General features: G+C 48.9%; 1 protein-coding gene and 1 long non-coding RNA gene across 6 annotated transcripts in view; one reads left to right on the forward strand and one right to left on the reverse strand.

Annotated features, from left to right (window-relative positions):
• PPARA (peroxisome proliferator activated receptor alpha) overlaps window positions 1–26,917 on the forward strand; it is a 53,902-nt gene that overhangs the window by 5,455 nt on the left and 21,530 nt on the right. For 3 of the 5 annotated variants that reach the window (XM_081310530.1, XM_081310534.1, XM_081310532.1), the window contains exon 3: window positions 26,240–26,480. In XM_081310530.1, coding sequence (XP_081166656.1) covers window positions 26,273–26,480 — 208 coding nt within the window. In that variant the 5' untranslated portion in view covers window positions 26,240–26,272. Of the gene's footprint in view, window positions 1–26,237; window positions 26,481–26,917 lie in introns of all 5 variants that reach the window. The other 2 variants (XM_081310531.1, XM_081310533.1) reach the window with 1 other exon arrangement.
• LOC308658068 lies at window positions 1,613–22,085 on the reverse strand. Its single transcript, XR_014024133.1, has 2 exons — window positions 21,952–22,085; window positions 1,613–2,622 (listed from the first exon to the last, which is right to left on the reverse strand). It is a non-coding gene; the product is annotated as an uncharacterized lncRNA (long non-coding RNA).

Here is a 26,917-nt window from a genome sequence, read left to right on the forward strand (position 1 = left end):
GACAAAATAACACAAGCCTTTGTCTAGAATTATGAGCAAATGTGATAACTTCTTTCCTGCAGTTCGATTATAGCTCATTCCACAGGACAGCTTGGTGACTGAGTCGGTGTCGGGTGATTCCCTGCTCACTTTCTGTGTGTTTGTCTGTGTGTTGGGATGGGATTAACATCAATGATGTTTGTAGAAAAAAATGGTCAGAGGACTTTGAAATTTGGTTCAGATGGACTCATCTCTCAGTATGTGAAAGCTATTTACAATAAAAACAAACAGGGCAGTATTTGATGTGGCTACAATATCTTTGGACTTTACAATCCGTCTATTTATTTGCTTGATTTTTGTGCTACTGGGGACAGAACCCAGGGGTGCTTTACCACACTCCCATCCCTTTTTATTTTTTCATTTTGAGACAGGGTCTCACTAAGCTGCTGAGGCTGGTCTTCAACTTGCCATCCTCCTGCCTCAGCCTCCTGAGTTGCTGGGCTTACAGGTGTGGCCACTGCACCTGGCTGCAGTTTATGAGGGAGAGTATTTTGCCTAAGAACTATATTGCCTTTCCCCCACTTTGAAAAATGTTACAAAACCTGTCACCAGATATAGGCAAGGGAACTTTGGCTCACCTTCCCTGACTGGCTGTCCAAAAGTTCAAAACGTGACCCTTGTTCTCCTGTCCTTTGAAAACCTCGCTTGTCTTGTCAAGAGCATTTTCCAGAAAGGAAGACATTCTGTCGCTGCCATTTTTGAGACATAAAGGCAACCTCCTCTGTGAGGATACTTGGTGACAAGTCCTGAAAGAGGCCAGCAGCTGGAAAAGCCAACGCACAGATGCGCAGCCCACCTGCGCTGGAGCCCATGTCCAGAGGAGGGCTTTGGACAGGGAGAGGCACCGCCAGAGAAAGTGATGGGGGCTTCTGAATGCAGCCAAAGCCCCTGTCCCTGGAGAGGGAGCTTGACTGGTGGAGTTAGGAGACCTCTGTGATCAGAGATGACAGGAAGGTGGGGAGGGAAGCAGAAAGCATTGTAGATGTGGGGTACAGGGAGTGCCCACTCAGGAGTCCAGGGGTGGAGGGTGGATCCATCACAGTGGTGGAGGAAGGGTAGGTAGGAAGCCCTGCTTGGAATGGCCAGGGAAGGATGTGAGTGTGGTCTGAGCTGGCGTGGGAACCCCAGGGGTCCCAGTTCCTGGCCAAGGGAATGGCAGCTGGAGTCAGGAGAAAGCTTTGCATGGACAGCTCTCCATCAAGAGTGGTGGCAGCTCTTCCAAAGTCCCTGGCTTTGAGTGTGGACAGAGTGAGGCTGTTATCGGAGGCCAACGTAAGAAGAGAGAAACAGTGTGCCTTTCTTCCTCTCGGAGCTTCAGCTGCTCTGTTCTCTGGGTGAATCCAACCAGGTTATCTTTTGGTGTCTGGGGCAGAAGTCTAAGTGAAGGTGAATATTTAACCACCCTCAAGGGCAGCTGATAATCTGAATAATAACAGAGGCACAGACTTAGGGAACTAGGACTTCAGAAAAAGAATCCTGCCAGAGCGTCCCTGACTCCTAAGAAGAGCACAGAAGCTAGGGATGCGAGGTCACCCGCTGGGAACAGATGAGTTTAAATGTGGGCTTTCTTAGCAGGAGAAGGCACTTTGTAAAAGGTATTTCAGAAAATCACCCCCATCATGTTGGGTTTGGTACCTACTCTACAAGAATGAAACCTCTGAAAGACAGGAGGGGAGTAAACACTCAGACCTCAGAGAAGGAGTTGGAAATAGGAAGCTGCCGCCCTCGGTGTAACATGTCCACCCTCCAGTTACCCTGAGGGCCACCCCGTGTGTCCCACTGCCACCCGGAGGTGAGTTGCTGCGGGGCCAGGAAGTAGACGTGTACTTCCCGATTCTGCGCGTGTGCCTCCTCAGGAAGACAGGCCGGAGGGCGTCCCCCTTCTTGCACACTGCTGTGTCCTCCCTGCCCCGGCCTGGCTGCCCCTCTGCCTCCCACGAGACCCCTGCCCTTGGCTACTGCTCTGCTGGGCTCCAAGTCCATTACCCTCTGCCTTCAGGCGTCACCTCCACCTTCCCCAGGACACTCCAACTCCTTGGGTCTGTCTGAGCTGCCCTGACTCTGGGGTCCCTTCCCTGGCTCAGTAACTGGCCCCAGCTGGGCTGGAGTGGGGGCCTCCGGGGCAGCACAAGGGACAGGACCCTTGCCGCCTTCGGGGCTCTTAGACTCAGGTGGCGTTCTCAGCTGGCCTGCGCTCGGTGTCCTGGCCTCACATGGGCTAGGTCCAGTGCCTTCCTGGGTCTTCCCACGCTACATTCAGGAACCCCGTGGGGCACGTGCCCTGTGGCGCTCTGCATCTGTCTGCTTTGACATTGGTGCCTTCGCTCCACGGCCGTCTGTTCCCAAGTGCGTTCATCGCTTGGCGGGTGTTTTCTGGACGTCAGCAGTGCCAGCGCTCTTCTAGGTGCTGGGGGAGCAGGGGGCTCTGCAGGACACGGTGAGTGCAGGGGGGAAGCGCCTGACCTGCAGCATGTGAAGAGCTGGACCAAGGGTCGCGTGAGTGGCCAGGGAGGCACGCAGGATTTACAGGGATCCAGCGCAGCTCAGTACATGTTTGTCCTCAAAATTTGGAATTGCTTCTCGCTAAAGGAATTAAGTTGAGGGAGAAAAAAGACATGAAATTCTCCAAGAATCTTCAGAACCCGTTTTAATTCTTCCGATTATGATCTTAAAGGCATTAAATGTCCTGGTTAAACCCCTCTTGACCCACATCGGTCAGCAGGATCTAATCTCTGGTGACCATTAACCCTCACATGACCCTGAGGGCCTGCATTCAGGAAACAACGTCACTTAGTCACAGCGTCTGCCTCGCTGGGTCGCCCACAGGTCCAGCGTGAAAAGTCAGCAAGCCCATGCGGCCCTTGTGCTGTGTGTCTGCAGCTCCCGAGAGCCGAGGGCTGGCTTCCACCCAGTCGGGGCAGGGCGGTCTGCGGGCCTGGGCCTGGCACCCTTCAGTGTGAAAGGCGTGAATGAGGTGAGGACTCACGGAGGCCTTCTCGTGCAGGCTTTGCCTGCCAGGGTGGAGGAGACCCCGGGGCCACAAACCCTGTCACGTCAGGTGGGAGCAAGCTAGCCTCCTGACGTCCTGGACACACAGCCCGGTCACCTGCTCTGAGGTGTGTGGTGTGGTGGGGGCCTTCTATAGCAAGCTCTCACTTTGTAGGAGACTCCCTGGAAGCCAGGCAGCAGAGGGGAGGCGTTTGGCTTTGTTCTTATATTTGATTTATTGAGATGCAATTTGCATACAGTCAAATCCTTCCTCTTTGTACACAATTTCATGAGGTTTGAAAAGCCCATCTGGCCCCGGCCCCTTGCTGCCTGTTAGCCAAGGGTTGTGCTCAGCTTCTAGGGGCCAGCATGTTCCCCGGCTGTGGCTCCCTCCTCGGTCAGAGTCAGTGGCGTGCGAGTGCCCTGGCTTCCTTTTCCCTACCCCCCTTTGCCTGGTCACTCCTGCCACCCCTTCTGCCAGCAAAGGTTGTCAGCTGCTAAGAGCTCAGGGGAGTCTACTGGGCCCACCCCAAGAATCTAGACTAGTGTCCCCTCTCGGGGCTGCCTGTGTCAGCCTCCCAGGCTCCATACACAGTGCCACAAAGCAGACCAGTGCACTCACGCTGCCTCCAGAAGGTTCTTACAGAAAAGTAGGCATCGTAGTTCTCACTGTGGTTTCTTACCTATTAAATTACAGTGCTAAACAAACACTAGTTTTACTGTCTTTAAAAAAGTTTCCCTGTGTGTTTACAACTCATAGCCAGAGATGGTTTTCATATGCTGACAAAAAAATTAAAAGTCACAGGACAAGTGTGATTGTTCTCATGGGTTATTAAAATTGCTTTGCACCATTTCAGCTTGCATGACCCTTCTGTGGTCTTACACTACCACGTGCGTCAAGGCTTTCTAGTAATGGCAACAGCACAAAACTGACTGAGCAGGTGAGAGAAGCCTCATGAATCAGTAGAAACAATGATGATAGAAACAGACCCCCGTGACTCTCAGCATTAGACTTACAAGACATAAACTTTGACCTTCTTCCTGTGTTCAAGAAGGTGGAAGTCAAAATTGATCATTTTGATAGTGCATTAGAAATCACATTCCCAAAAAAGGACATTGATTTAAAAGTAACCATTTTTAGTTGCAAACCTAAAAGATACACAAAGTGAAATTACATACTCTATAGATAGCTAAAACAGCAGAATAGACACCACCGAAGAAACAATTGGTGAATGATAAGATAGATCAGAAAAAAGTAGCCAAAGTGAAGCACGAAGAGATGAAGGACTGGAAATACAAAGGATGTAGTGACTGTAACTGAGCCTGGTGGGGGGTGAATGGTGAGTGATGAGGAAAGACACATTGCAAGTCCAAGAAGCCTAGAGAACCCCAAGCAGGATTTACATATATATGTTTACACCACAGTAAAACTCCCGAAGAAATAAAGACAAAACGTTATCTTAAAAGAAGCTAAGAGGAAAGAAGCAAAGGCATTACCTTCACAGAAGGAGCATCGGAGCTAACCCCTGAGCCAGACAATGAAGGCCCCAGCGCAGCTTTGATGGTTGGATCTGGACCGTCCCCGAAGGCTCGTGTGTTGAAGGACGGGTGTCCCCCTGCTGCAGTATCGGAAGGTGGTGGAAGCTGTAGGAGCTGGGCCTCGTTGGAAGGGGTGAGTCACGGGCTGTGCCTCTGAAGGGCGCCTTGTCCCCTAGCCCCCTTGTCCTTTGCTCCCCGGCTGCCGTGAGGGAGCAGCTGTGTTCTACCAACCACTTCCCGCCATGGCTCTGCCTCGGTTCCAACGCAGAGCACTGCGGCCAGTCAAACACGGACTGAAACCTCTGAAACCGCCAGCCAAAATAAGTTGATTTCTCAGATATTTTCATCACAGTGAGAGCTGACTGAAAAGACCTTGAAAAGAATCTTCTGTGTGCTGCAAGTTGGGTTTACTCCAGGAACAGGTTAGTGTAATCCAGCATTGAAATTACAAAATGCTTCAGGATAAAATGTGTGAATCATGTTCACTGAAATCTACAAAATTCTGTTGAGAGAAATTTTAAAAGACCTTAATAAAGAGTGAGTTATAACAATCCTCTTAAATCAGAAGACTCAGAAGTCCTTCCCAGGATGCCCTACAGACTCAGTACAGTCAAAAGCAGATCGCAAAATGCCCAATTGTGGAATTTGACAAGCAAGTTCTGAACTCTACAGAAATACAAAGGGCCTTGGTGACTAAGACAGCTTTGAAAAGGAACAACATAGCTGGACATGTAGACCACCTGATTTCAAGAATTATTATAGAGCCACAGGAATCAAGACAATATGGCACCATTGATAAGAAAAAAGTCATATGGATGGAACAGAATAAGAAGTCCAGAAATGGACCCATGCATATGTGGACCATCGATGTCAGGTCAGGTGCCAAGTCTTTTCTGTGGGGAAAAGGCCATCTTTCTGCAAACAGCGCTGTAACAATTAGATGACCATATGCAAAAGAAGGAACCTCAACCCTCACCTCATACCACATGCCAAATAGTATTTATTGTTAATATAACATGATATTATCATATATTATTGTGTTATTGAAATGGGTCATAGATGTAATTTTAAGATTTAAAACCATAGAAATTCCAGAAGAAAGCATAGGGAAAAGTCATAGGGATTTGGAGTTTGCCAAAGATTTTTTTAAATATGATTCAAAAAGCATGAACCATAAAAGAAAAAATTATTATTATAAAATTATAAACTTTTTCTTATCAAAAGATATGTAAGGAAATGAAGAGTCAAGCCACAGGCTCAAAGAAAATATTTACAAAATGTATATCTAAAGAAAGGCGGATCTGGAATATACAGAGAGCTCTTACAATCCAGTAAGAAGACAACAAACAACCCAATTAAAAATGGAGAAAATCTTTGAAGTAGCTCATCAATAAAGGGCACATTTAAATGGATGGCAAGTAAGCAGATAAAAAAGGACATTAGTGAAATGTAAATTAATAGTAGTAGATATCACTGTTAATAAAGATATCACTATATGCTCCCTGCAGCAGCTGAAACTCAGCATACTGACCACATGTGTTAGGATATGGAATAGGACTCACGTATGCTGCTGATGGGAATGCAGCAGCCACTTTGGAAAACATGTTGGCAAACAATACCAGTTATATTATCATCAAGCATGTTGTATACCAGAAAAACTCCATCCTGTATGATCTCACAACTGTATGACATTATAGAAAAGGCAAAATCATGGAGCCTGTAGAAAGATCAGTAGTTGCCAGGGGCTCAGGGTTAGGGGGGGAAAATCGAGTAGGTGGAGCGCAGAGCATTTTTAGGGCAGTAGGACGACTCTGTAGTATACTATAATGGTGATAATTGCTGTTCTATACATTTGCCAAAACCTGTGGAATGTACACCCACAAAGAATGAACAGTAATGAGAATTATGGACTTTAGCTAATAATATATCAGCATTGGCTCACCAGTGGTAACAAATGTACCTCACCCACGCCAGATGTTGACAATAGGGAAACTATGGAGGGGGTGAAACTCTCTGCACTTGCTTCTTAATTTCTCTCTAAAGCTTAAACTACTATATAATAACAGTCTACTAATTAAAACTAAATTAAATATGTATATCATGTACCTAGATATAAATTTTAAAATAGATGCAAGACTTCTACTCAGAATTCTGATTATATTATTGGGAGAAGTTAAATATAGCTCCAGTAAACAGATGGATGTACCATGTTCATGGAAGGGACACTCAGTATTGGAAAGGAGTCAGTTAACTCTTTAGAAGAGCCTTGTTTGCTATGTAAGGATACTGACATCCGACACCAAGCCTGCAAACGTGTCCTGACTGTGTTTAATGGGACAATGTAGACTCTACAGAGCTTGTTACAGACATTACAGACATTCTCAGTGACTAGGAGCCCCCATGTGCTCTCCTTTTAGGTGGTTTCAGGATGCACTTTAGGAACTTCATAGCAGAGAATCCCACATGGTTTGTAAATAGCTGGCTTCTGTTGGCTTGGTGTTCTTAACACTTTAAAGTTGTATTTATCCTTATTTCTTTAGAAAAGAGTTTGTCCTACGATCAACTCTGTTCCCCAAACACTGGCTGTGTCCCCTGGGTAAGCTCCTTTCATAGGTTCATTGCTAAAATGAGTTTTTTATAAGAGAGGAAACAATGTCCAGAATATAGCACCAGTGTTCCACTAGCTCATTAAGTTTTTAGTGAACACCTGCCTGTGTAGGGGAGGAGGGGACAGAGGAGAGCTCTGCTCAAGGTACAGCTCAGTGCCTACCACCTGAGTTGTGGCGATGTAGAGGTGGATGTGGTCCTTCACTCCAGGGGGTCCAGGAGGCTCTCAAAGAAGAGATACTTGAGCTCTGCTCAAATGTGTGAGTGTAGGGTGGGGTATTTCAGGTGGAAAGAACAGGACGGAGGATGGAGGCTGGGGAACGTGAGGTGGGTCTGGAAAATGCTGAGTAGTTTATTTTGGTCAGAGTACAGGGTTTGCAGAGGGAAATAAAGAGAAGATGCGCTCACTTGGGATCAAACGTCATCAAATGTTTAGAGAGCTCCTTCCCTGTGCCAGGCTCCACTCTTAAGCACTAGGGATACATCAGTGAGCCCCATGCGCAAAATCTCTGTTCTCAGAGAGGAAGCCAGATCGTCTTCATGGTGGCTGAGTTTGTGACTTGGTGTGTTAGAAGCTGCCAGGTGCAGCGGGAAGGGCAAGCACAGAGCAGATATGGGTGGGGTGAGGACCCTGGGGCTGGGCAGGTGGACCTCAGGGAGGAGGAAGGACTCGGGAGCAGGTGCTGCTGGGCAGAGTGAGACCCGGTGTCTTGGCAGAGCAGCAGCTGGCTGGGCCAGTGAGGAGCAGCAAGGAAGTGTGACTGGAGGAATGTCCGGGTGGGAGGACATGAGGTCCCAAGAGAAGGTGTCATCAGGTCCCTGGAAGCCTGCTTTGCGCTCTGTGTATGAGCAGACCAGGGCTTCTGAGTGGGGCTGGGACAGCTCCAATTTAGCTGGTAAGAGGCTCCCTCTGGCAGGTCAGGGCCAAGGGCAGAGCTGTAGGTCACTTACAAGGCTAAAGGAGCTGACAAAGCCTGGAGAGTCAGCCCAGCAGCGAGGGGCTTGTGTATGAGAAGGTGCTCCACCACGGGGCAGGGAGAACTTGACCTTAGACCTGAGTTACTGCCAGTACAGTTTCTACATTCTGTTTTGAAAAGGGAGTGTGGCCCCTTTAAAAAATGTGACCATGTGGCCTTGAGTGGTACCTGCCCCTGGTCTCTTTCCCTACCTGCAAACCCAGTACCTGGGAGGAGGCTGCTCAGTGAGTCCCTCAGCAGGGGTGGGGGCAAGTCAGGGCTTTCCCTCAGGACCATGAGCCCAGCAGGAACGGGGCCCCGCACCCTGAGGGGGGTAGAGAGTGGGGAGAGGCTGTGGCTGGAGCTGGGTGGGAGCAGGTGACCCCTGAGCCAAGGTGCCCCTGAGGGACGGATGGTGGTCATTGAAAAGGGAAATAATCACTCAGAACAAATAGCAAACAAGAAAACCCGATTGCAAGTGACGGGAAACAGCAGCTCTGTGAAGACATAAAAGACAAGCTTGCATCAGGGCGTGTCGCGCCCAGTCTGCGGGCAGCTGTGCGGTCTGGACATTCGCGCTTGCCGGCAGGGCAGGGGCGCAGGGTGGCTGCAGGAAGCCCTCACTTCCACAGTTTCCCAGCATGCTCTGGTGTTTGGCCCGGGCAGTCCCATAATCAGTGACCCCAGAAAGATTACTGTGCCTGGAGAATAGACCCTTAGCAGGTTCCCTGTTTCTCTTATTTTTATGCAGAACTTTGATTAATAGCAGAAAGTTCTATTTTTAAGAGCAGCTTGCTTCTGTCCCCTTGGTGTTCCCTGAATTGAACTGTCCCAGTTTCCTTAGGAAAGGGCTGGTCCTGCACTCAGCTGTGGAAGGAGGCCCCAGTGACTGGCATTTGCTAAATGTGCAGGTGACATGGAACAGCTTCCAGCGATGTCATCAGGGGGACGCCACCCTCTTTCTGCCCTCTCAGTTGGAGATGGCCAGAACAGTCACACTGTGGGTTTCTTGTATTTGCCACGTGGGACACAAGGTGCCTCCGGCGACAGGTTCCCCCGATGTGGATTCTCATACCCACCTGCCACCGTGAGGGGCTCCTACTGGTCGGCATTAAAGCAGCTTCTGGCTCCTCCATTAACAGGCAGAGCTGGAGATAGTGTCCTAAGAATGCCATCATGGCGTCCTAAGAATGCCATCATCCCAGAGGACAAAGAGAAGCTGTGGGAATGGGCCGGAGGGAGGGGAAATGGCAGCAAACGCACCCAGCCCCCAGCTGGACTCCAAACGGGGGTGGGGGGGGAACACCCTTGGGGATGCTGTTGGGTTCACTTGCCAGACGTGAATTTGAATCCTAGATTTGAGGTCAGAGTCTCCCTGAGGGGACTGAAATCTGCGTGTGCTCTGGTGTGTAAGCGGGTGTTGGCAACCACAGCTCCTGTGCAGGGTGGGACCACCGCTCACCCTCAGACCCCGGGTTCTCACGTCCACTGTGGGAGCAGATGGTGAAATGGTGAGGTCAGGGCCAGGCGGGGTCTGCAGTGTCCTGCACTGTGGCTGGGACCCTGGGCTTGGATGGCCACACTGTTGGGAGTGTCCACAGCTCCTTTCCTTTACTACCAAGTCGCTGGCCAGGGCGGCACACCTAGGTGGCTTCTGCTTTGGGGCTGTTATGATCAATTCGTGCCCCAGTGTTCTGTTTCAGTGGCTCTGTTGAGATGTACCCTACATGACCACACAGCACAGATTTAAAACGTGCTATTCCGTGTGTCTCAGGGACTTGCAGTGCTGTGTTGATGTCACACAATCTTGTTTCAGAAGATTTTTGTCAGCCCTGAAGGAAACCCTGAGCCATTTGTAATCCTGTCCAGGGTCTCCAGCACCCCCTGCTGCCAGCCCCAAGCAAGCTCGGATCCCCTTCCCATGTCCTCTCCTCCTGGGGACACTTGGTGTAAACGCAGTCAGACAGGAGGTCGGTGAGGGCCTTCCTCCACCTAGAGCCGAGTCTTTGAGGATGGCCGAGCTGGGCATGGCCTCCGTGGTTCATTGCTTATTGAAGAGATATTCCAGTCTTTCAACCATTTGTCAGCTGGTGGACGTTTGGCTCTGACTTCTGGGCTGTCGTGAATACCGTGGCTGTGGCACAGGCACACGGGTCTGTGTGGATGTATGTTTACATTTCTCCTGGAGTGGAACTGCTGGGTCACTGGATAACTGTGTTTAATTGTTTGATAACCTCCAAATCGTTTCCAAGAGGCTGCCCATTTCACTCACATGGGCAGTGTGAGGGGCCTGACCCGCAGCCCTCTCACCGACCCTTGTTTTATTTGTTATTGTTGTTGGAACCAGGGATTGAACCCACTGGTGCTTTACCATTGAGCCACATCCCCAGCCCTTTTTTTTTTTTAAAAAAAATATCTTTTTTAGAGACAGGGTCTTGCTGAGTTGCTGATGTCCGAGCTGTGTTTTCCTCTCTCGGTCATGCTCTTGGCTTGCATGCAGGTTTTCATTGAATGTGAGTTTTCGTTTCACTGGGGTGACTGCCTGGGAGTGCAGTAGCCAGCCGACTGCCCAGTCCGTTTTCTGAGAGGCTGCCTCACTGGCGTCCGGAGGGCCTGTCCTGTTCCACGTTCCTTCCTGCCAACACTCAGATGAGAGCAGGTGGAAGGTTCTGGCGTCACTTAGACCTTCTGTGGGCATGCTGACTTACTGTCGGTGACTGTTGGATGTCAGAGGGAACTGTCAGGGGCCAGTTAGGGTCATCAGGTTCGCCTGCTGTATGGTCCACTTATATTGGCTAGTCCCTTGAGTTCTGTACTTTAGAGAATAATCTCTTCAATAGCCTACTGGTGTTCTTCCTTCCTATTTTGTTGGTCTTTCAGTAATTCTAACATTAATGTCAGAACTATAAAAACTATTTTACATGAAGACTTGATAGTATGAGATTCTCCAAGATTCAAAATGAACAGGTTTGGGGATGAATCCCAAGGCTGAGTTAAAAGAGGGATTTGAGTATTTGTGAGGAGAACAGGGTCCATCACACCCTTGGGTCTATATACGAGGACCTGTGTCAGGCTCTCAGGTACATGCCCAAAGAGCTATATGAGAATCTCAAGCCAGGCGTGTTGGCACATGCCTATAATCCCAGCACCTGGGGAGGTTGAGGCAAGAGGATGGCAAGGTGGAGGCCAGTCTCAGTGATTTAGCATGACCCTGTCTCAAAAGAAATCTAAAGGGCTAGAGGTGTAGTTCAGTGGCTAGTGGCCCTTGGTTCAATATCCAGAACCCCCCAAACTCAGGTGTATGCCCAAGAAGGTTTATTAGGTTCTTTAAGGAGTGAATAAATTGTTAAAATATAAATTAATAGCTAATTTGCCTTGCAAATCTGAACCATATTAAAGGAGATTATAAGATACTCCTGTTTAACACAAGGGAACATGGATGTTTAGAGATTGAGAGATCCTGGTTGTGACCTGGTAAGCTGCCTCTCCTCTATGTGTGAGGATGTTGAGTTCTGCCAAACGTGGTGGTGCACCCCTCAACCCCAGCTCCTCGGGAGGCTGAGGCAGGAGGATCACAAAGCTCAAGACCAGCCTGGGCAGCTGAGTAACTCTCTGTCTCAAGATAAAATGGGCTGGGGATGTGCTGGAGCACTTGGCTGGCATGTGTGGCCTCCGTTCAATCCCTGGCACTGAGGACGGGGGAGACTGGCTCCTTCATTCAGGGTGGAAGAATCAAGACTCCAGACAATCAGGGAGCAGTCCCTTCCAGGATGCTGGGCATCAGCAGTGAGGGCATCAACAGCTGGGAGAGAGAAGAGGGTCCTGGCTGCAGCGCAGGGAGGAGCCACCCAGGAAAAGCTTGGCAGAGTCCCTTTTGAGGAGATAAAACTGGGATCCAGAAGGGACCAACTTGTCTAGAGTGTCCCTGTCAAAGTGCAGGAGGAGAAAGCTGTGCATCGAGGGATCCAGAGAGCTGCCAGGGGACTTTTGGATGCATGTGAACAGAAGTGCTTGAGGCCAGGAAAAGAACCGTCTGAGAGGGTCAGAGGGAATGGTGCCCAGCCCTCGCTCTGGGCCAGGAACAGTGCCTGGTGCTCACACAGGACTGGGAGCAATGCCTGTTCCTCCCACCAGCCCTGAAGCCCTCGCACTTCAGCGGGAATCAGAGCCCTGAGAAGATCCTGCCCCGGCAGGGGGATGATCACACTGGACCACACAACCATGGTCCTGCCTGATGCATCTCAAAAGTAAGGCACAAGAGGATCAGAGGTTTTCCAAGCAATTTCACTGCAGCTCTTAACCAAGCTCAAGAATATTTATAGGAATACAAAGCTATCCAGCACTGAACAAGGTAAAATGAAAATATCTGGTGTCAATCAAAGATCGCTAGACATATAAAGGAGCAGGAAGAGAGGATCCATCATGAGAAAGAAAATCCATGAATTGAAACTGACCCAGAATGAAGTACCAGGTTTAGCAGGCAAGTACATTACAGTAGCTATGATTGTATCTCACAGGCTCCCAAGGCTAAGTGGAGACATGGAAGATATAACAGAAGATGCAAATCAAAATCCACAATGAAAACTGCAGTGTCCAAGATTAAAATACACTGCAGAGGACTAATGGCAGATTAGGCATTGCAGAAGAAAAACAGTGAACTTGAGGCATAGGAATAAGAACTATTTAAAATGAAGCACAGAGAAAAAAATAATTTTTAAAAAAGAAAACATTATCAGTTAACTGTGGAATAGCTTTAAGCAACTTAATGTATGTATAATTGAAGACCCTGGGGGAAAAAAGAGGAGTGATACAAAAAAAACTTGGAAGAAATAGTGGGGTCAACTCATTAGAAAGATTTAACCGTCATCAGAGTCTATGCATCTAATAGCAGAGCTTTAACTAGCAGAGCTAGAACTACAAGGAGAACTGGGCCAACACACAAGTATACTCAGATTCATAGAACAAACACAGATCAGCCTATAAAATAACATTATCAACCAACTTGATCTCATTGACAACAATAGCAGGATATATATTATTTTTTCATTGCATACAGAAAATTTATCAATATAGACCATAATCTGAGTTGTAAAATAGGTTTCAATAAATTTAGAAAGTGATGTGTTACCTACATGCCCAAAATGAACTCAATCCCTACCTCACACCAGATAACAAATATTAACTACAAATAGATCATAGATCTAAATGTAAAATCTAAAACTATAGAACTTATAGAAGAAAACAGGAGAAAATCTTTGTGACCCGGGGTTAGCAAAGACGTCACAGATATGGCACCAATAACCCTATTCATAAAAGACAAAAATAGTAAGTTGGACTTTATCAAAAGGGAAACTTGCTCTTCAAAAGATAATTTTAGGAAAATAAAAAGTAACAGATTGGGACTAAGTCCTTGGAAAACATATACTCGATAAAGGAATTATAACCAGAATACGGAAAGAACTGTCAAACTCTCCTGAAAGAAAATAAATGACCCGGCTTTAAAAACTGGCCAAAGATTTGAACAGACCTGTCACCAGAGGAGACAGAATTCCCAGCCTGACTCTCATCAGAGCAGTGCAATTTTAAAAGCTTGCTTATACCGATAAAAGTGGATATTATTATGTTAATGAAAGCTTGCTTATGTAAATGGAAAGAGTTTAAAGCTGGCTTATCTAAAAGGCAAACTAATCTGTAGTGACAGCAGACCAGAGGGGTGGACATGGAAGGACAAGAGGGGACCCTTCTTGATTGCGATGGTGGTTTTCTGGATGTAAACTTATGTCAAAACTTACCCAATTTGTACTCTTTAAATATGCACAAATTTTGTATGCCAGTTATATGCCAATTAATGAGGGAGTGGCAGGAACTGGGGGTTGAATCTAGGATCTCACACATGCTAGGCAAGCTGTCTACCACTGAGCTACATGTTTAGCCCTTTTAAGTTTTTTAAATCTTACTTTGAGACAGGACTTAGTTAAGTTGATGACATTGGCCTTGAACTTGTGATCCTCCTGCCTCAGCCTCCTGAGTAGCTGGGATTACAGGCATGCAACACTGCACCTGACTGAATCATTTCTTAAATCAATCAAAAATTAATTAAAATTGATTGATTTTTTTAAATTAAAAAACGATTGACTCCTGGCAGACACCGGAACACTGGCCTTGGCCCTGAGGGCCTCATCTGAGGATCCAGACTCCAGTGGCCCTGTGTGATGACACAATCATCTGAGTCAGCAGATCTCCACTACCAAGAGCTCAGGGGTCTTCACCTTCATTTCCTCCTTAGCTCAAACTTCCAGCCTTTGCTTTACAGCAAATTAGAATGATACTGTGGGTTTTTCTCATCCCTAAATTTTACTGTAGGCTCTAAACAACAGTCATTGACACAGTGAAGCATCTGCTCTGAGTGCAGATCCGGGGAAGGAAGAGCATCCTCTGGATGGAGAAGCTGGCCCATCAGGTCTGGACCACCAGACATGGGGTGTGCAAGCTAAGAGGCCATCAGCAGGGAATCATCCCGAGGCCCAGAGTGCTGAGAGCCACAGCCAAGTCGGAATGCATGGCATTTTTGCCAGAAGGGAGTGGTTGAGAGGTGATGCCAGCGAGCCATTGAGATGATGATGGTTATGTTAAGCTGTGTATTCAATTGTATATTAGACCCCTGCTGTCCACCTGGGGCGCCCACTACTTTGGAGTTCTGCAGGGATTCCTGGAGAGTTGGCGTTGGTTGGGGAAGTTCCGGAGGAGGGATTTTCCCGTTGGTGTGTGGTATTCCTGGAAGAGCCCCTTGAGTGGTGTTCGGGAAGTTTGGAAATAAAGTTTGTTCCTGCTTGAGTGGCTCATGATTTGTGCCCAGCCAGACTGCGGCATTTGGTGGCCCATACGGGGAACGCCTGAGGTAAGTGATAAGGTAAACTGCTCGCTCCTGGGGGCAGTGCGAGAGGATGGGTAACCATTTAAAGATTCTTCTTTCCTTGTGTTTCACTTTTGTTTTAAGTTGCCAGTTCCTGGAGATGGGTGGGATGGAAGAAAAACTGCTCACATCTGAGGAAAAACTATTTGCGTCTGAGGAACAGATAGGGAGAAAGGACGGATGGACATTTCAGGAGGATAGAAAGGCTGATATAATGAATTTTTGTTTCATTTTGTCTCGGTTTTGTTTTGCATTATCTTAGTGAGGGGTGTCTTTGTCACGGAAATATGGAATTAAAAATTAATAAGAACCAAACCGAAAGGGCATTAAGTAAAGTGCTAGAGGAAGGAGGCATCTGAGTAAAATCAAGAACAGTTAGGGCATACGTTAAGACGATACAAAGGTGTAGCCCATGGTTCATTAAAGAGGGGTTGTTAAATATATCACAATGGAACCATCATGGTGAAGATTTAAAGAAGATACAAAAGGAAAGCCCAGGAACTCTGCCAGTTGACACATTACCGTTATGGACATTGGTATAATCTTGTTTGCTTAGTCTAGGAGAAGACATTTTAAATCAAGTAAAAGAGGAAGTCTCTCGAGTTAGTCAGACAGGGGAAAAAAGTTTAGAGAAGGAGGGGCTATCCGGAGAGAAGTTACAACCGGAGGTTGCTACTAACACCTTTCTATCACCAGAGGGCGTAAGTGTCCAACCAACAGCTCCACCTATGGAGACAACATATGCTGAGTGGCCCTCAACCCCCGTAGTTGATAGATGGGATCCTGAGACAGGACCTCAAAGATTAGCATGCCCTGTATTTGAGGCGGCAAGAGGGCAGCGAAATCACCATGTTTTAGATTTCAAAACAGTGAAGCAGCTAAAAGAGGCTGTAACAACCTATGGTCCTCAAGCACCCTTCACTGTAAGCTTGGTCGAATCCATTACCAACTTGGACATGACGCCAGCAGATTGGACTAGTATGTGTAAAGCTGTGCTAAATGGAGGACAGTACCTGTTATGGAAGGTTGCCAATGAGGAATTTTGCACGGAGACGGCTAGGTGAAATGCAGCAGCCGGTTATCCTCAGAGAAATCTAGATATGTTGTTAGGAAAAGAACCTTATGAGGGTCAGCTGCAATAAATTGTATATGATCCTGCCATATACTCACAGATTGCTGCAGATGCAGTTAGGGCATGGAAGACTTTACAAGGACGTGGAGATTTACAAGGTCAATTATCTAAGGTAATACAAGGAGCTAATGAACCTTACGCTGAATTTGTAGATAGGCTTATTCAAACAGCTGCCAGAGTTTTTGGGGATACAGAGCAAGCAATGCCATTAGTTAAACAGCTAGCCTTTGAACAAGCAAATCGTTGGTGCAAGGAGGCCATTAGACCATGGAAACATGAAGATTTAAACACATTATGTAGAGACATTAATGAACAAGGGCAAGTCTTGGCAGCTGCAGTACAACAGGCTTTAGATGCCAGGCCAAAAACATGCTACAATTGTGAACAAACAGGACATTTTAAAAGGAGTTGCCCCATAGGAGGAGGGTTTAACAAAACTAGGTATCAAAGGGGTAGAATACCGGGTATTTGCCCATGATGCCGTAGAGGGAGACATTGGGCTAATGAATGCCGTTCTCAAACCACCATAGAGGGTACTCTGTTATCAAAAAATGGACAAGGACCAGGTGTTTACCCACAATATCGTGGAGAAAGGCATCGGGCTCCATTGCCAAAAAACGGACAGGGGGGCCCAATGCTCCGGGGCCCATGACCACAAATATACGGGGCAATGGAGAAACCCAGCAACACCATCAGGGTAGTGCCCAGGACACATTGTCCATTAGATCCCTCACTAGACAAACCAGAGGAAGCGCAGGATTGGACATCTGCACCTCTGCCAGAGCAGTACTAACTCCAGAGATGGGAGTTCAAATCATTCCCACAGGGGTAAAAGGACCTCTTCCCCAAGGAACAGTAGGCTTATTATTGGGACGCAGCTCTTCTACTCTAAAAGGACTTATCATAAGTCCTGGGGTAATCGATCCTGATTATGAAGGTGAAGTAAAAATTATAGCCAGTTCTCCAAGGGGTATATCAGTAATTTCACAAGGAGATAGAATAGCACAGTTATTAATAATACCCAGCCTACATGATAAATTTTCCAGTAGTAGTATAGAAAGAGGTTCCAGGGGATTAGGCTCCACAGGTGTAGATTGGGCTATGCCGTCTTTAAATTTAGACTCTTGCCCCATGCTAAAACTAAATATTCAAGGACATGAATTTAATGGGCTACTGGATACAGGTACAGACCTTAGCATCATCTCTCGTCAAGAATGGCCAAAACATTGGCCATTACAACAAGCCACTCAGACGCTTCGAGGCCTAGGAGTGGCAACTAATCCCCATAGAAGTGCAATGATATTAGATTGGAAGGATCCTAAAGGATGTGAAGGAACTATATAGCCATATGTATTGGATCATCTTCCTATAAATTTATGGGGATGAGATGTCCTAGATCAATTAGGTTTGACATTAACAAATAACATCAATTCAAATATGCCCACTATTATGGCTAGACAAGGCTTTAGGAAAGGAAAAAAAATTAGGAGAACAAGAACAAGGTATAGCAGCACCAATTCAAATAGATCAAGGAATAAATAGACATGGATTGGGTTTTCAGAAGGGGTCACTGAGACAATAAAAATTACTTGGAAATCAAAAAGACCAGTATGGGTTCCTCAGTGGCCCCTGACTAAAGAAAAGATACAAGCAGCCCATGACCTGGTCAAACAACAATTAGCAGAGGGACATATACAACCTTCTGTATCTCCCCATAATACTCCCATTTTTGTCATCAAAAAGAAATCTGGTAAATGGAGATTATTACAAGATTTAAGAGCCATTAATAATGAGATGGTTATTATGGGACCTGCCCAATCAGGGATTCCCCAGTTGTCTGCTTTGCCAAAAACCTGGTATGTTTTAGCTATAGATATTAAAGATTGTTTTTTTTTTCAATTCCAATTCATCCTGAGGATAGTCCACATTTTGCATTTACTATCCTGCACTGAATCATGAAGGTCCTGATCAGAGATATGAATGGAAAGTACTCCCCCAAGGGATGGCTAAAAGCCCAACTATGTGTCAAATTTATGTTAACAAAGCAATCCAGCCATTTAGAAATCAAAATCCTGAACTACAAATATTTCACTATATGGATGATGTATTATTAGCACATAAAGATAAAAACACATTGCTAGAATGTTATGCCACACTTACAAATTTATTAAAAAGTTATAATCTAGAGATAGCAATAGATAAAGTCAATTAAATTTTCCAATTAATTATTTAGGAGTTTTATTATCCTCAACCATGGTCCATCCAGCAAAAATTCAAATACGAGTAGATCAACTCAAATCACTTAACGACTTTCAAAAGTTATTAGGAGACATAAATTGGATAAGGCCTTATCTAGGCATACCAACAGGAGAGTTGGGACCTTTATTTGATATCCTAAAAGGTCCATCAGATCCAAATTCACCCCGAATGTTAACGCCTAAAGCAAGAAAGGCATTAAAAATCAGAGGTCGAGGCCCGGGTTCACCATGCCCTGTAGTTCGGAGCCCCTGGGCATGTTATTGTGACCTCTCTGTACTTTGGTTCCCTTATCTGTAAAGTAAACAGGGAAACTGTACCTCCCGTGTGGCCGCACGGGGATGAGTTAGTGGACATCGGTGCTTGCCACCGTGGACAGCAGGTGTTGGTCACCACCACCGTCATCAGTGTGTGTCTTCAGCATGTGTATGGCATGGTGTCTGAAAGGTGGCTGGAGTTGGGCTGCGGCACCTGGAACACTGTGAAGACGCAGGCACAGGAGACGTAGGCAGCTTTGAACCCCACTCAATATAGTGTCCAGAAGAGGCACCGTGAGTCACCTGGCCCTGTAAACCACCTTCACCAGCATTCCCCCAAGGGAGGTAAGTGCCAGGCTCCCAGGAGGGTCCCAGAGCTGGGCGAAACGCAGCTGCAGCACCGCGCACAGGGCCTCAGGCTACCCGGTGAGGAGCCAGTCTCTGTCCTGACATTTGGAGGCCGCGGCTGGTGGGTTTGGGCTAACCGTGTTGCTCCTGAGAACCCGAATACTTTCTGGTGCTCAGTCCTTTCCACATGGTGTTTTCCCCTCTGAAACCTTGAAGACCCCACTTTGGCCCCTGTGCATCCTAAAATTCCCCAGTGACTGGACTTTCTTGTGTCTGTGTCAGCTCTGGCACCTGGAGATCCCCGGGCTCTCTCGTTCCCTGGTCACACTCTCCTGTGCTCTGCCTTCTCCGCTCCGCTCTCTGGAGCTCCTGCCCTGTGGCTGCTTCCTCTCAGTGGCCTGGTCCTCTCACTTCTCGCATTTTCCATCTGTCTTTTTATTCCACTTTCAGGGAGGTTGTGGACGCGATCCTCTCCCCCTGTCAGGTTTGTGATGGTGGTTTTTGCCCAGGAGAGGCCTTCCTTCTCAATCCCTTCGCAGCGTGCGCTCTTCTGTCCTGAGGCGGCCTCTCTGCCCTGCTCCTGTCAGGAGCTCGCTGGTGCCTGCCACTTCCTGTGACTTCATGAACAGCGAGCAGTGGTCTGCCGGGGGTCCCCTTGTTGTGGAACTTTGTGGCTCTGATCTTTCAGTGCTGCACGTTAGAACTCATCTGTCCTGGCCAAAGACAGTCCCACCGGCCTGATCTAAGAACTGAGGGAGGAAGGTTTAAGGTGGACCATCCTCGGTCAGCTTTTGGAAACCACGAATCCAGAGCTCCCTTTAGAGTGTAGGACTGCAGCCGAAGTCGTGGTCTTTCCGTGTGGTTGGCTCCTCTTGGTCCTGAGGAAAGCTGAGCTCCCAGGGAGCTGCCTGGGAAGCCGGCCGGGGAGAATTGGCAGTGGTCTTGGGCTCGCAGGCTGATGCCATCGGTGAACTTGAGTTGGAAGCTGTGTAAGGCACAGCAGTAAGGCCCGGCTCTGCCTGTGCAGTGGCAACCTGGGCAGGGGTAGAGCAGGGTTAAAGGACGGAGGTGTGGGGGTGGGCCCGTGAGGAGGGAGGAAGGGGCAGGCCTTGCACCCCGATCCACAGGGGTGGGCGCTGAGCTTCCAGGTCCTAGCGTGCCTTCCCTGAGGTGGGCTTGCCTCCTCAGTAGCTGCTGCTGAGAACCTTGGGGACGAAGGCCATCTGGCCACTTACTCCTCAGCAGAGAGGCCAACAGGCCGGGCATGCGTTCCTTGGGTGCCTTAGACAATAGTTTCAAGCTGAGCTCGTTCATCCCCACCCACAGCAGACGGTGTTCTGCTCTTTGTATTCTGGAGGTCACCTCAGTTACCCAGGCCAGAGCCCGCCGTCCAAGCCCCATCCCCAGTCCCTGGTGCAGCCAGCTCCTCGCTGCCAGCTGCTTCCTCAAGACATCGTAGGCCACATGTGCAGCTCAGCTGTTTCCTCCTCCAGGGGTGCCTTTGCCCTGCTCCTGTTGGGTTTTCCTGCTGAACCTCCGCCTTGTCGGCTCCGCCTTGGGCATCCCTTCCTCTGGACACCCACCACCCTCCAGGGCTCCCCATGTACCACACAGCATTTGCAAATATTGGCTGACTTGTGCCTCTTTCTTATTAGTTGGGCATGTTTCTTGCCTCTCTGAACCTCTGTCTCTTTCTCCTGATAATGGGACCAAAATACCCACCCACCCAGCTCCCGTATCAGGAAAATTAAAGAAAAATACATGCAACTTTATTGAGGGCATGCTCAGAACACTCTGCTTTTCTCCACGTCCCTGCTTCCTGCTCTGTGTCCACACATCTCCTGCCCCAGGCCCTGGGGCCACAGCCCTCTCAGGGCTGAGACTGCCTGTCTTTGGCCTCCAGTGACAAGCACAGCCAAAGGCTGCGGTGCACACACATGGTCCACGGAGTTCATAAAGCATGGTCTCCCCTCCCCAAGGGGACCATAAGTTTAATTTTGAAAGGGAAGGGCTCAGTCTCATGAAGGTCCCCTGCTGGGTACCTGAGATGTTTCTGTCAGACGCCAGGGAGCCTTCCTTGACACAAGTGCAGTGTCATCGTGAACTGGCTCAGCACATTCAGGAGTGTCCCGGGAGGCCACCGATCCTTGGCTGCTAACTGCTGCAGCCTCCCCTCTGCCACTGCACTTGTGTCTGTGCAGAGTGGAGCCTCAGAGTGGCAGTACAGATGTCCCTGCAGTCACTTCCCATCCTGGGACAGACTCACGGCTCACCCAACCTCCATCGCACAGGCCCAGACGTGCCTCACCATCCACAGGGCGAGACGACATCGACAAACGAGCCCACGGCTTTCAGCAAGCTGGAGGGCAGTGCTGGGACTGAAATGGCAGTGACAACACCATCACAGGGCGGGTGTCTTAGAAGTGGATGGGAAGGTGCCTGTGGCCCCTGAAGTTCTTGAGGCCCGAGCCCCGGAGCTGCTCGCTCACGCCACCACGGGCTTTTTCCACATGCCCACAGGATTTCTAGTTCAGTGCCTTCAGCATCGTCGGGAAAGATCTAGATGCCTGTAGCTCAAGCTAGGCGATGCGCAAGCTGTGTGTAACCCGTTAGATTGGGTGTACTGAAACGCCTGTCCTTGGCTCCCTGTTGGAAGGTGTTGCCGGCATTCTCTGCACCGACGACGGTTGGCTGGTTAATCATTGTGCAGATGCTAATGATTAATCTATTTCCAGAACCCTGGGTACTAGGTGAAGGTTCAGAAAGCACTGCAGCTTTTGTTTGTTTGTCTTTTCTGAAATGTTATTTGGGCACGTGGCCCACAAATTGAGCCAAAGAACTTCTAAATACGAAATGCAAATCTAAAATGCCTACAGACTCTGGCGAGGCAGTGAATTGGGTGGAAAAGAGAAAGACCTGTGTCTGGTGGCCATCCATCGCTGCTCCTGTGACGAGATTTCCACCTTCTGTCATTAAACTGCTCTCCAAAGGTGCAGGAGACTCCCTCTAGCCAAGGGGTCCCAGAGAGGCTCCTGTAGGGTGGTGGAATGACACAGCAGAGCCAGCAGAGGGACTCCTGCAGTGCCCCGAGGGAGGGTGCGTGGCAGGAGGACCAGGGGAAGGACCTACCAACGCAGCTGTTCACCGGATGTGTCATGGCAAGTGAGTTCTGGGTGGAGAGCTCCAGACCCTCCCAGCTGTTCTTTCCCTGAGGGATCGGATCCTACAGCATGTAGAACTGTTTTCACAGTCGGGCAGCATCAAGCCCCCTGCTACTTAATATATAATTTTTAAAAATTTTTTTAGTTGTAGATGGACACAATATCCTCACTTATTTTTATGTAGTGCTGAGGATCGAAGCCGGTGCCATTGTGTGCAAGGCAAACGCGCTACCGCTGAGCCACAACCCCAGCCCCTTAATATGTAATTTTTGAAAATATGTACAAAGTGCTTCTAGGTCTAGGAAAACTCCATTTTATAAGGTGGAGTGAAGATGGGTTGAACACGGTGGGTGCTGTGAGGGAGCCAAGGGGAAGTGACTTCTCCTTAGTCTTTTTTTAAAAAATATTTTTGTTTTAAGTGGACACAATAACTTTTATCTATGTGGGGCTGAGTATCAAACCCAGTGCCTCACATGTGCGAGGCAGGTGCTGTACCACTGAGCCATAGCCTCAGCTCCCCTTAGTCTTTTATTTATTTATTTGGTTGGTTGGTTGGTTGTAGATGGACACAATACCTTTATTTTGTTCATTTATTTATTTTTATGTGGTGCTGAGGATCAAACTCAGGGCCTCACACATGCAAGGCAAGTGCTCCATCTCTGAGCCACAACCCCAGCCCCACTTAGTCTTTTTTTATTCCACCCAAGTGATGAAATTTCTCTTTTTTTGAGATGGGGTCTCACTAAGTTGCCCAGGCTGGACTTGAACTCATGATCCTTCTGTCTCAGCCTCCTACATAGCTGGGACTACAGGTCATAGCTTCTAAGGGAGTCAGATGAATAATTCGCTCCTCTCCTTTGCTGTGCACTTTATTGAGCATGTACTATGTGCTAGTTCCCATGCAAAGCCCAGGTCCCTGGTAAGTCAGCACAGAGGGCTAACCCAGAGCACTCTGCTCTCCCCCTTGCTCTTCAAGGGTCTGACCACTGGCCTAAGACCTGCTCTTCAGGGTTATACTTATTTTTTTCCCCTCTGTGGGCTTTTTTTCAGCCCCTGTGACGATTTCAGGGCTGATCCATTCTGCAAATCATGGATCACTTTTCCAACAGGGAATCCCTTTGACTTTGTTCTAAATGTCCCTATATTTTTGCTGTCTGGGGGTCTCAGGCCGTGGCAGCCATACAGACCCCAGGTGAGCGCCCAAAGACCCTCACGGGGCTGCTAATGGAGCAGCCGTTCACAAGTGCTTGTTCTGTGCTAGGTGGTGTGATTAGCTGCCAGTCACCTGCCACACAGTTGGGGCCCAACTGGAAATACATGTGTAAAGAGGAGATGGATGCTTTTCTTGATTTCACCAGGCCCATGAGCTTTTCACAGTCCCCTGGAAGGGACAGGCACAAGAGGGGACACCTCCACATACACCTAGGGCTGCACCAGCATAGGCCCCAGGCCTGGGGTCCTCAGAGGAGAAGGGGCTGAGCCGTGGCTTCACCCAAGTGCTCGTCACACTGTCAACAGCTCATTTTAGCCCATTCTTCATGCATCTGAGCCCTGGCCGTGTGCACAGCTCCTGGGGTTAAAGGCTGTCAAGGACCTTAGACCCCCGGCCTCCACCTGCACCTGCGTCTGTTGCTCTTGCACTTCAGGCGTCCTGTGGTTTGCTCATCCTCTGCTCCACGGTTGCCAAAGGAATGTTCCATGGCTGAATCTTACCACTCTGTTCCCCAGAGCACTTCTGGAGGCATGGGGCACTGTCACGGGCTGGCCTGGTTTGCTGTTCTCAAGGGACCAGGCCATGGCAGCATTCTGTGGGCACTGATGGAAGTGCAGGGGACTGTCCCCTGAAATAAGCCAGGGTGCGCTGGAGCCACAGGGCATGCAGGTTGGGGTGTGCCTTGGGACCTCTGCTATCTGAGGGATTCGTTCAGAGAAAAGCACTCTCATCTGCTCTGGTTGGAGGAAGAGGGCCACTGTGTTCAGTGACCTGTGCGACTGCCCGGCCCTCCTGCCACAGCTCAGGCCAAGTCCTCTGCCCCCGTGTCTGTCCAGCTCATTGACAGCAGCACCAGCGTTTCCCTGAGTAGACGCGCTATGTTTTCAAAGCACTGAGAGGTCAGACCATAAGATTCAGAACCTCCCGACTCCCCAGAGGCAGACAGAGGAAGCAGCCGGTGTTGCTGGAATGTCCCTGCCAGGCCGAGGAATGTTCTGGGGGAGGGACAGCAACTCAGTGAGCATCTGCAGCCGCCCAGGAGAGCCTCTGGTAGGGTGGAAACAGGGGCAATCCCAGCCACACAGACTCCGCCAGCTGAAGTTCATGAAGGATGAACTTTATGGCCCGTGTATTGAGTCAATGACTGTGGCTTTTGAACTTGTTTTGTTCATGGTGAAAATAGGCCAAGTAGTGCTTGTTACCCATTATCTTGCCTACTGCCTGAAGGAGTCTTCCATCAGATCCAAGCACAACCAAATATCCCGGAAGAGTCGAGGTGCAGCTCGGTGCGAGGGAGTGCGTCACATGCTGGGCCCTGGGCCTGACCCGCACCACCTCCCAAAGGATGATAGAAAACAGGTGCAGATCCTCAGCATGGTTTTTGTGGTCAATAAGGAAGCTTTCTAAATCCTGCAAAAACGCTAATGATTCCCTGTTATTTTTCCCCTTGTGTTACTATCACCTAGGATGATTTGTCAGAATTCCAAGCATGAGAGGTGAATTTCACAAAAATGTGTGACTTGTCCCGAGGGAGCCACAGCTTCCCAGCATCTTTGCACTTAAAGTCGTTGTTTGTGTGAGCAAACCTGCAGTGCGGAAGTGCAGCTCCCGGGTGCACTCCTGGACCCGCGCTAGCTCTGCAAAGTGCTCGTCACTCAGTCAGAAGACCCGGGCGCACTGTGGTCACAGGTGACACATTGCCTTGTGTTGAGCCACGGCCCGTGGCAGTTCGCACCTCCTGGTACCCTTTCTGTGAGGCGAGCGGTGGGCTTCCTGTGACCGTTTGCAGATGGAAAACTGTTCCAGAAGCTAAATGTCTCCCAGTCAGCCAAGGTGGATGGTGGGTGAGCCGGCTGGGCTCAGGGAGGTGGACAGAAAGCAAAGGAGGCAGTGGTGGGGTGACAGTGATGGCCAGTGACCCCCCACGAGGGCAGAGGGTGGGGCCCAAGTGCAGAATCAGCAGGGACAGCTTCCACAGCTGGAGTGGGTGCCCAGGACTGGGCCTGGGTCTGGAGGCGCCAGGAAGTAGGCTAAGAAGCCGGGGTGAGAGCCGGTGCAGACTGGCACAGGAGGACCGCCGTTCTGTCATGCGTGCACACGCGCAGTTTTCTGGCACTGGGACTGCCCACTTAGATTTTGACATCTCCCCAAGGTATGCGTTCCCCTGCCATCATTTTTCAGGACTCCCTGCATGAGTGACCTTCGTGGGGACGTGGAGAACATTCAGGAGCAAATGTGATGTGCCACTCAGGGACTGAGTGCTCAGCCCTCCCCGTCCCTCTCTGCCTGAGCCCGCGGCCTCCTCGTTCTCCCTGGAATGTGCCAGCACGCCCTAGCACTTGGTGTTCTTTTTGCTGGAACATTCTCTCCCAAGAGGCCTGCACAGCTGGCTCCTTCGCCCCAGTCCCCACCGTGCCCTGGTCAGCCTGGCTTTCCTGCCTCCCCTGTGTTCCACCCCCCTCATCCACTCTCCTCCTGTTGCCACATGCCCACTGGGAAGCCCATGTCACGTTGATTTGCCTCCCCTCTGTGTCCCCCAAAAGGGATGCTCCAGGAGCGGGGACTCTGTCTCTGTCCACCTGTGTCCCCAGCCCCAGGCACACTGTGGTGTGTGGGTGGGAAGTGGTGACTGGCTCTGGCTGCACAGGTGGGCCCCTCGTACCTTGGTTGTTTGAAGATCCTTTCTTAATGTGCTTCTCAAAGATGCCAACAGAGTTACTGTTCAGATTCTGACTTCAGGTTCATCCTCAGCGATGAACAATGTTTTCACCCGGAAACACAACCCAGATCTCTTCTGTTAGTTTCACTGATGACTTCCTTCCTCCCACAGGTCAGAGCTGAGGGGTGACCCGCTCCAGTCAACATGGTGGACACGGAGAGCCCCATCTGCCCCCTCTCTCCGCTCGAGGCTGATGGCCTGGAAAGCCCGTTATCTGAAGAATTCCTACAAGAGATGGGAAACATCCAAGACATATCTCAGTCCATCGGTGAGGACAGTTCTGGAAGCTTCAGTTTCACAGAATACCAGTATTTAGGAAGCGGTCCTGGGTCAGATGGATCCGTCATCACGGGTAAGTGTGCTGCGTCCTGGAAAGCTTGATCTAGAAATCAGTTCTATAGAGAAAAGCTGTTCTCTTTCACAGGAAGTCACGCCTTTTTGAAAAGAAACCTTGGTATGATAACGCATCACAGCCATGGAGACCAGGAAGATTTTGGGCACATCTTGCTTGTCATATATGCCTTCTTGTAAATGCTGTGCACAGATCTAGCAAGGCTGGGAATTCAGTGAAGACAGTTGGCGGCACCTTAAAGTGCCATGTGTATTTCTTTAAAGCAGAGATTCCTATTGTAATAAAGGTAACTCCTTTTTTAAAATATGGAAATCAATATTAACCATATCTCTACTTTCTATGTCACATTGAGAACCACAACAGGGGTCAGGCGACACAGGTCTATGGGGGTAAGACGGGAGTCCTCAGGTAAACTGCAGCATCACTGGGAAGGGAGA

Source organism: Spermophilus citellus, assembly GCF_964194105.1.
Source record: "Spermophilus citellus genome assembly, chromosome: 10".
Taxonomy (NCBI): domain Eukaryota; kingdom Metazoa; phylum Chordata; class Mammalia; order Rodentia; family Sciuridae; genus Spermophilus; species Spermophilus citellus.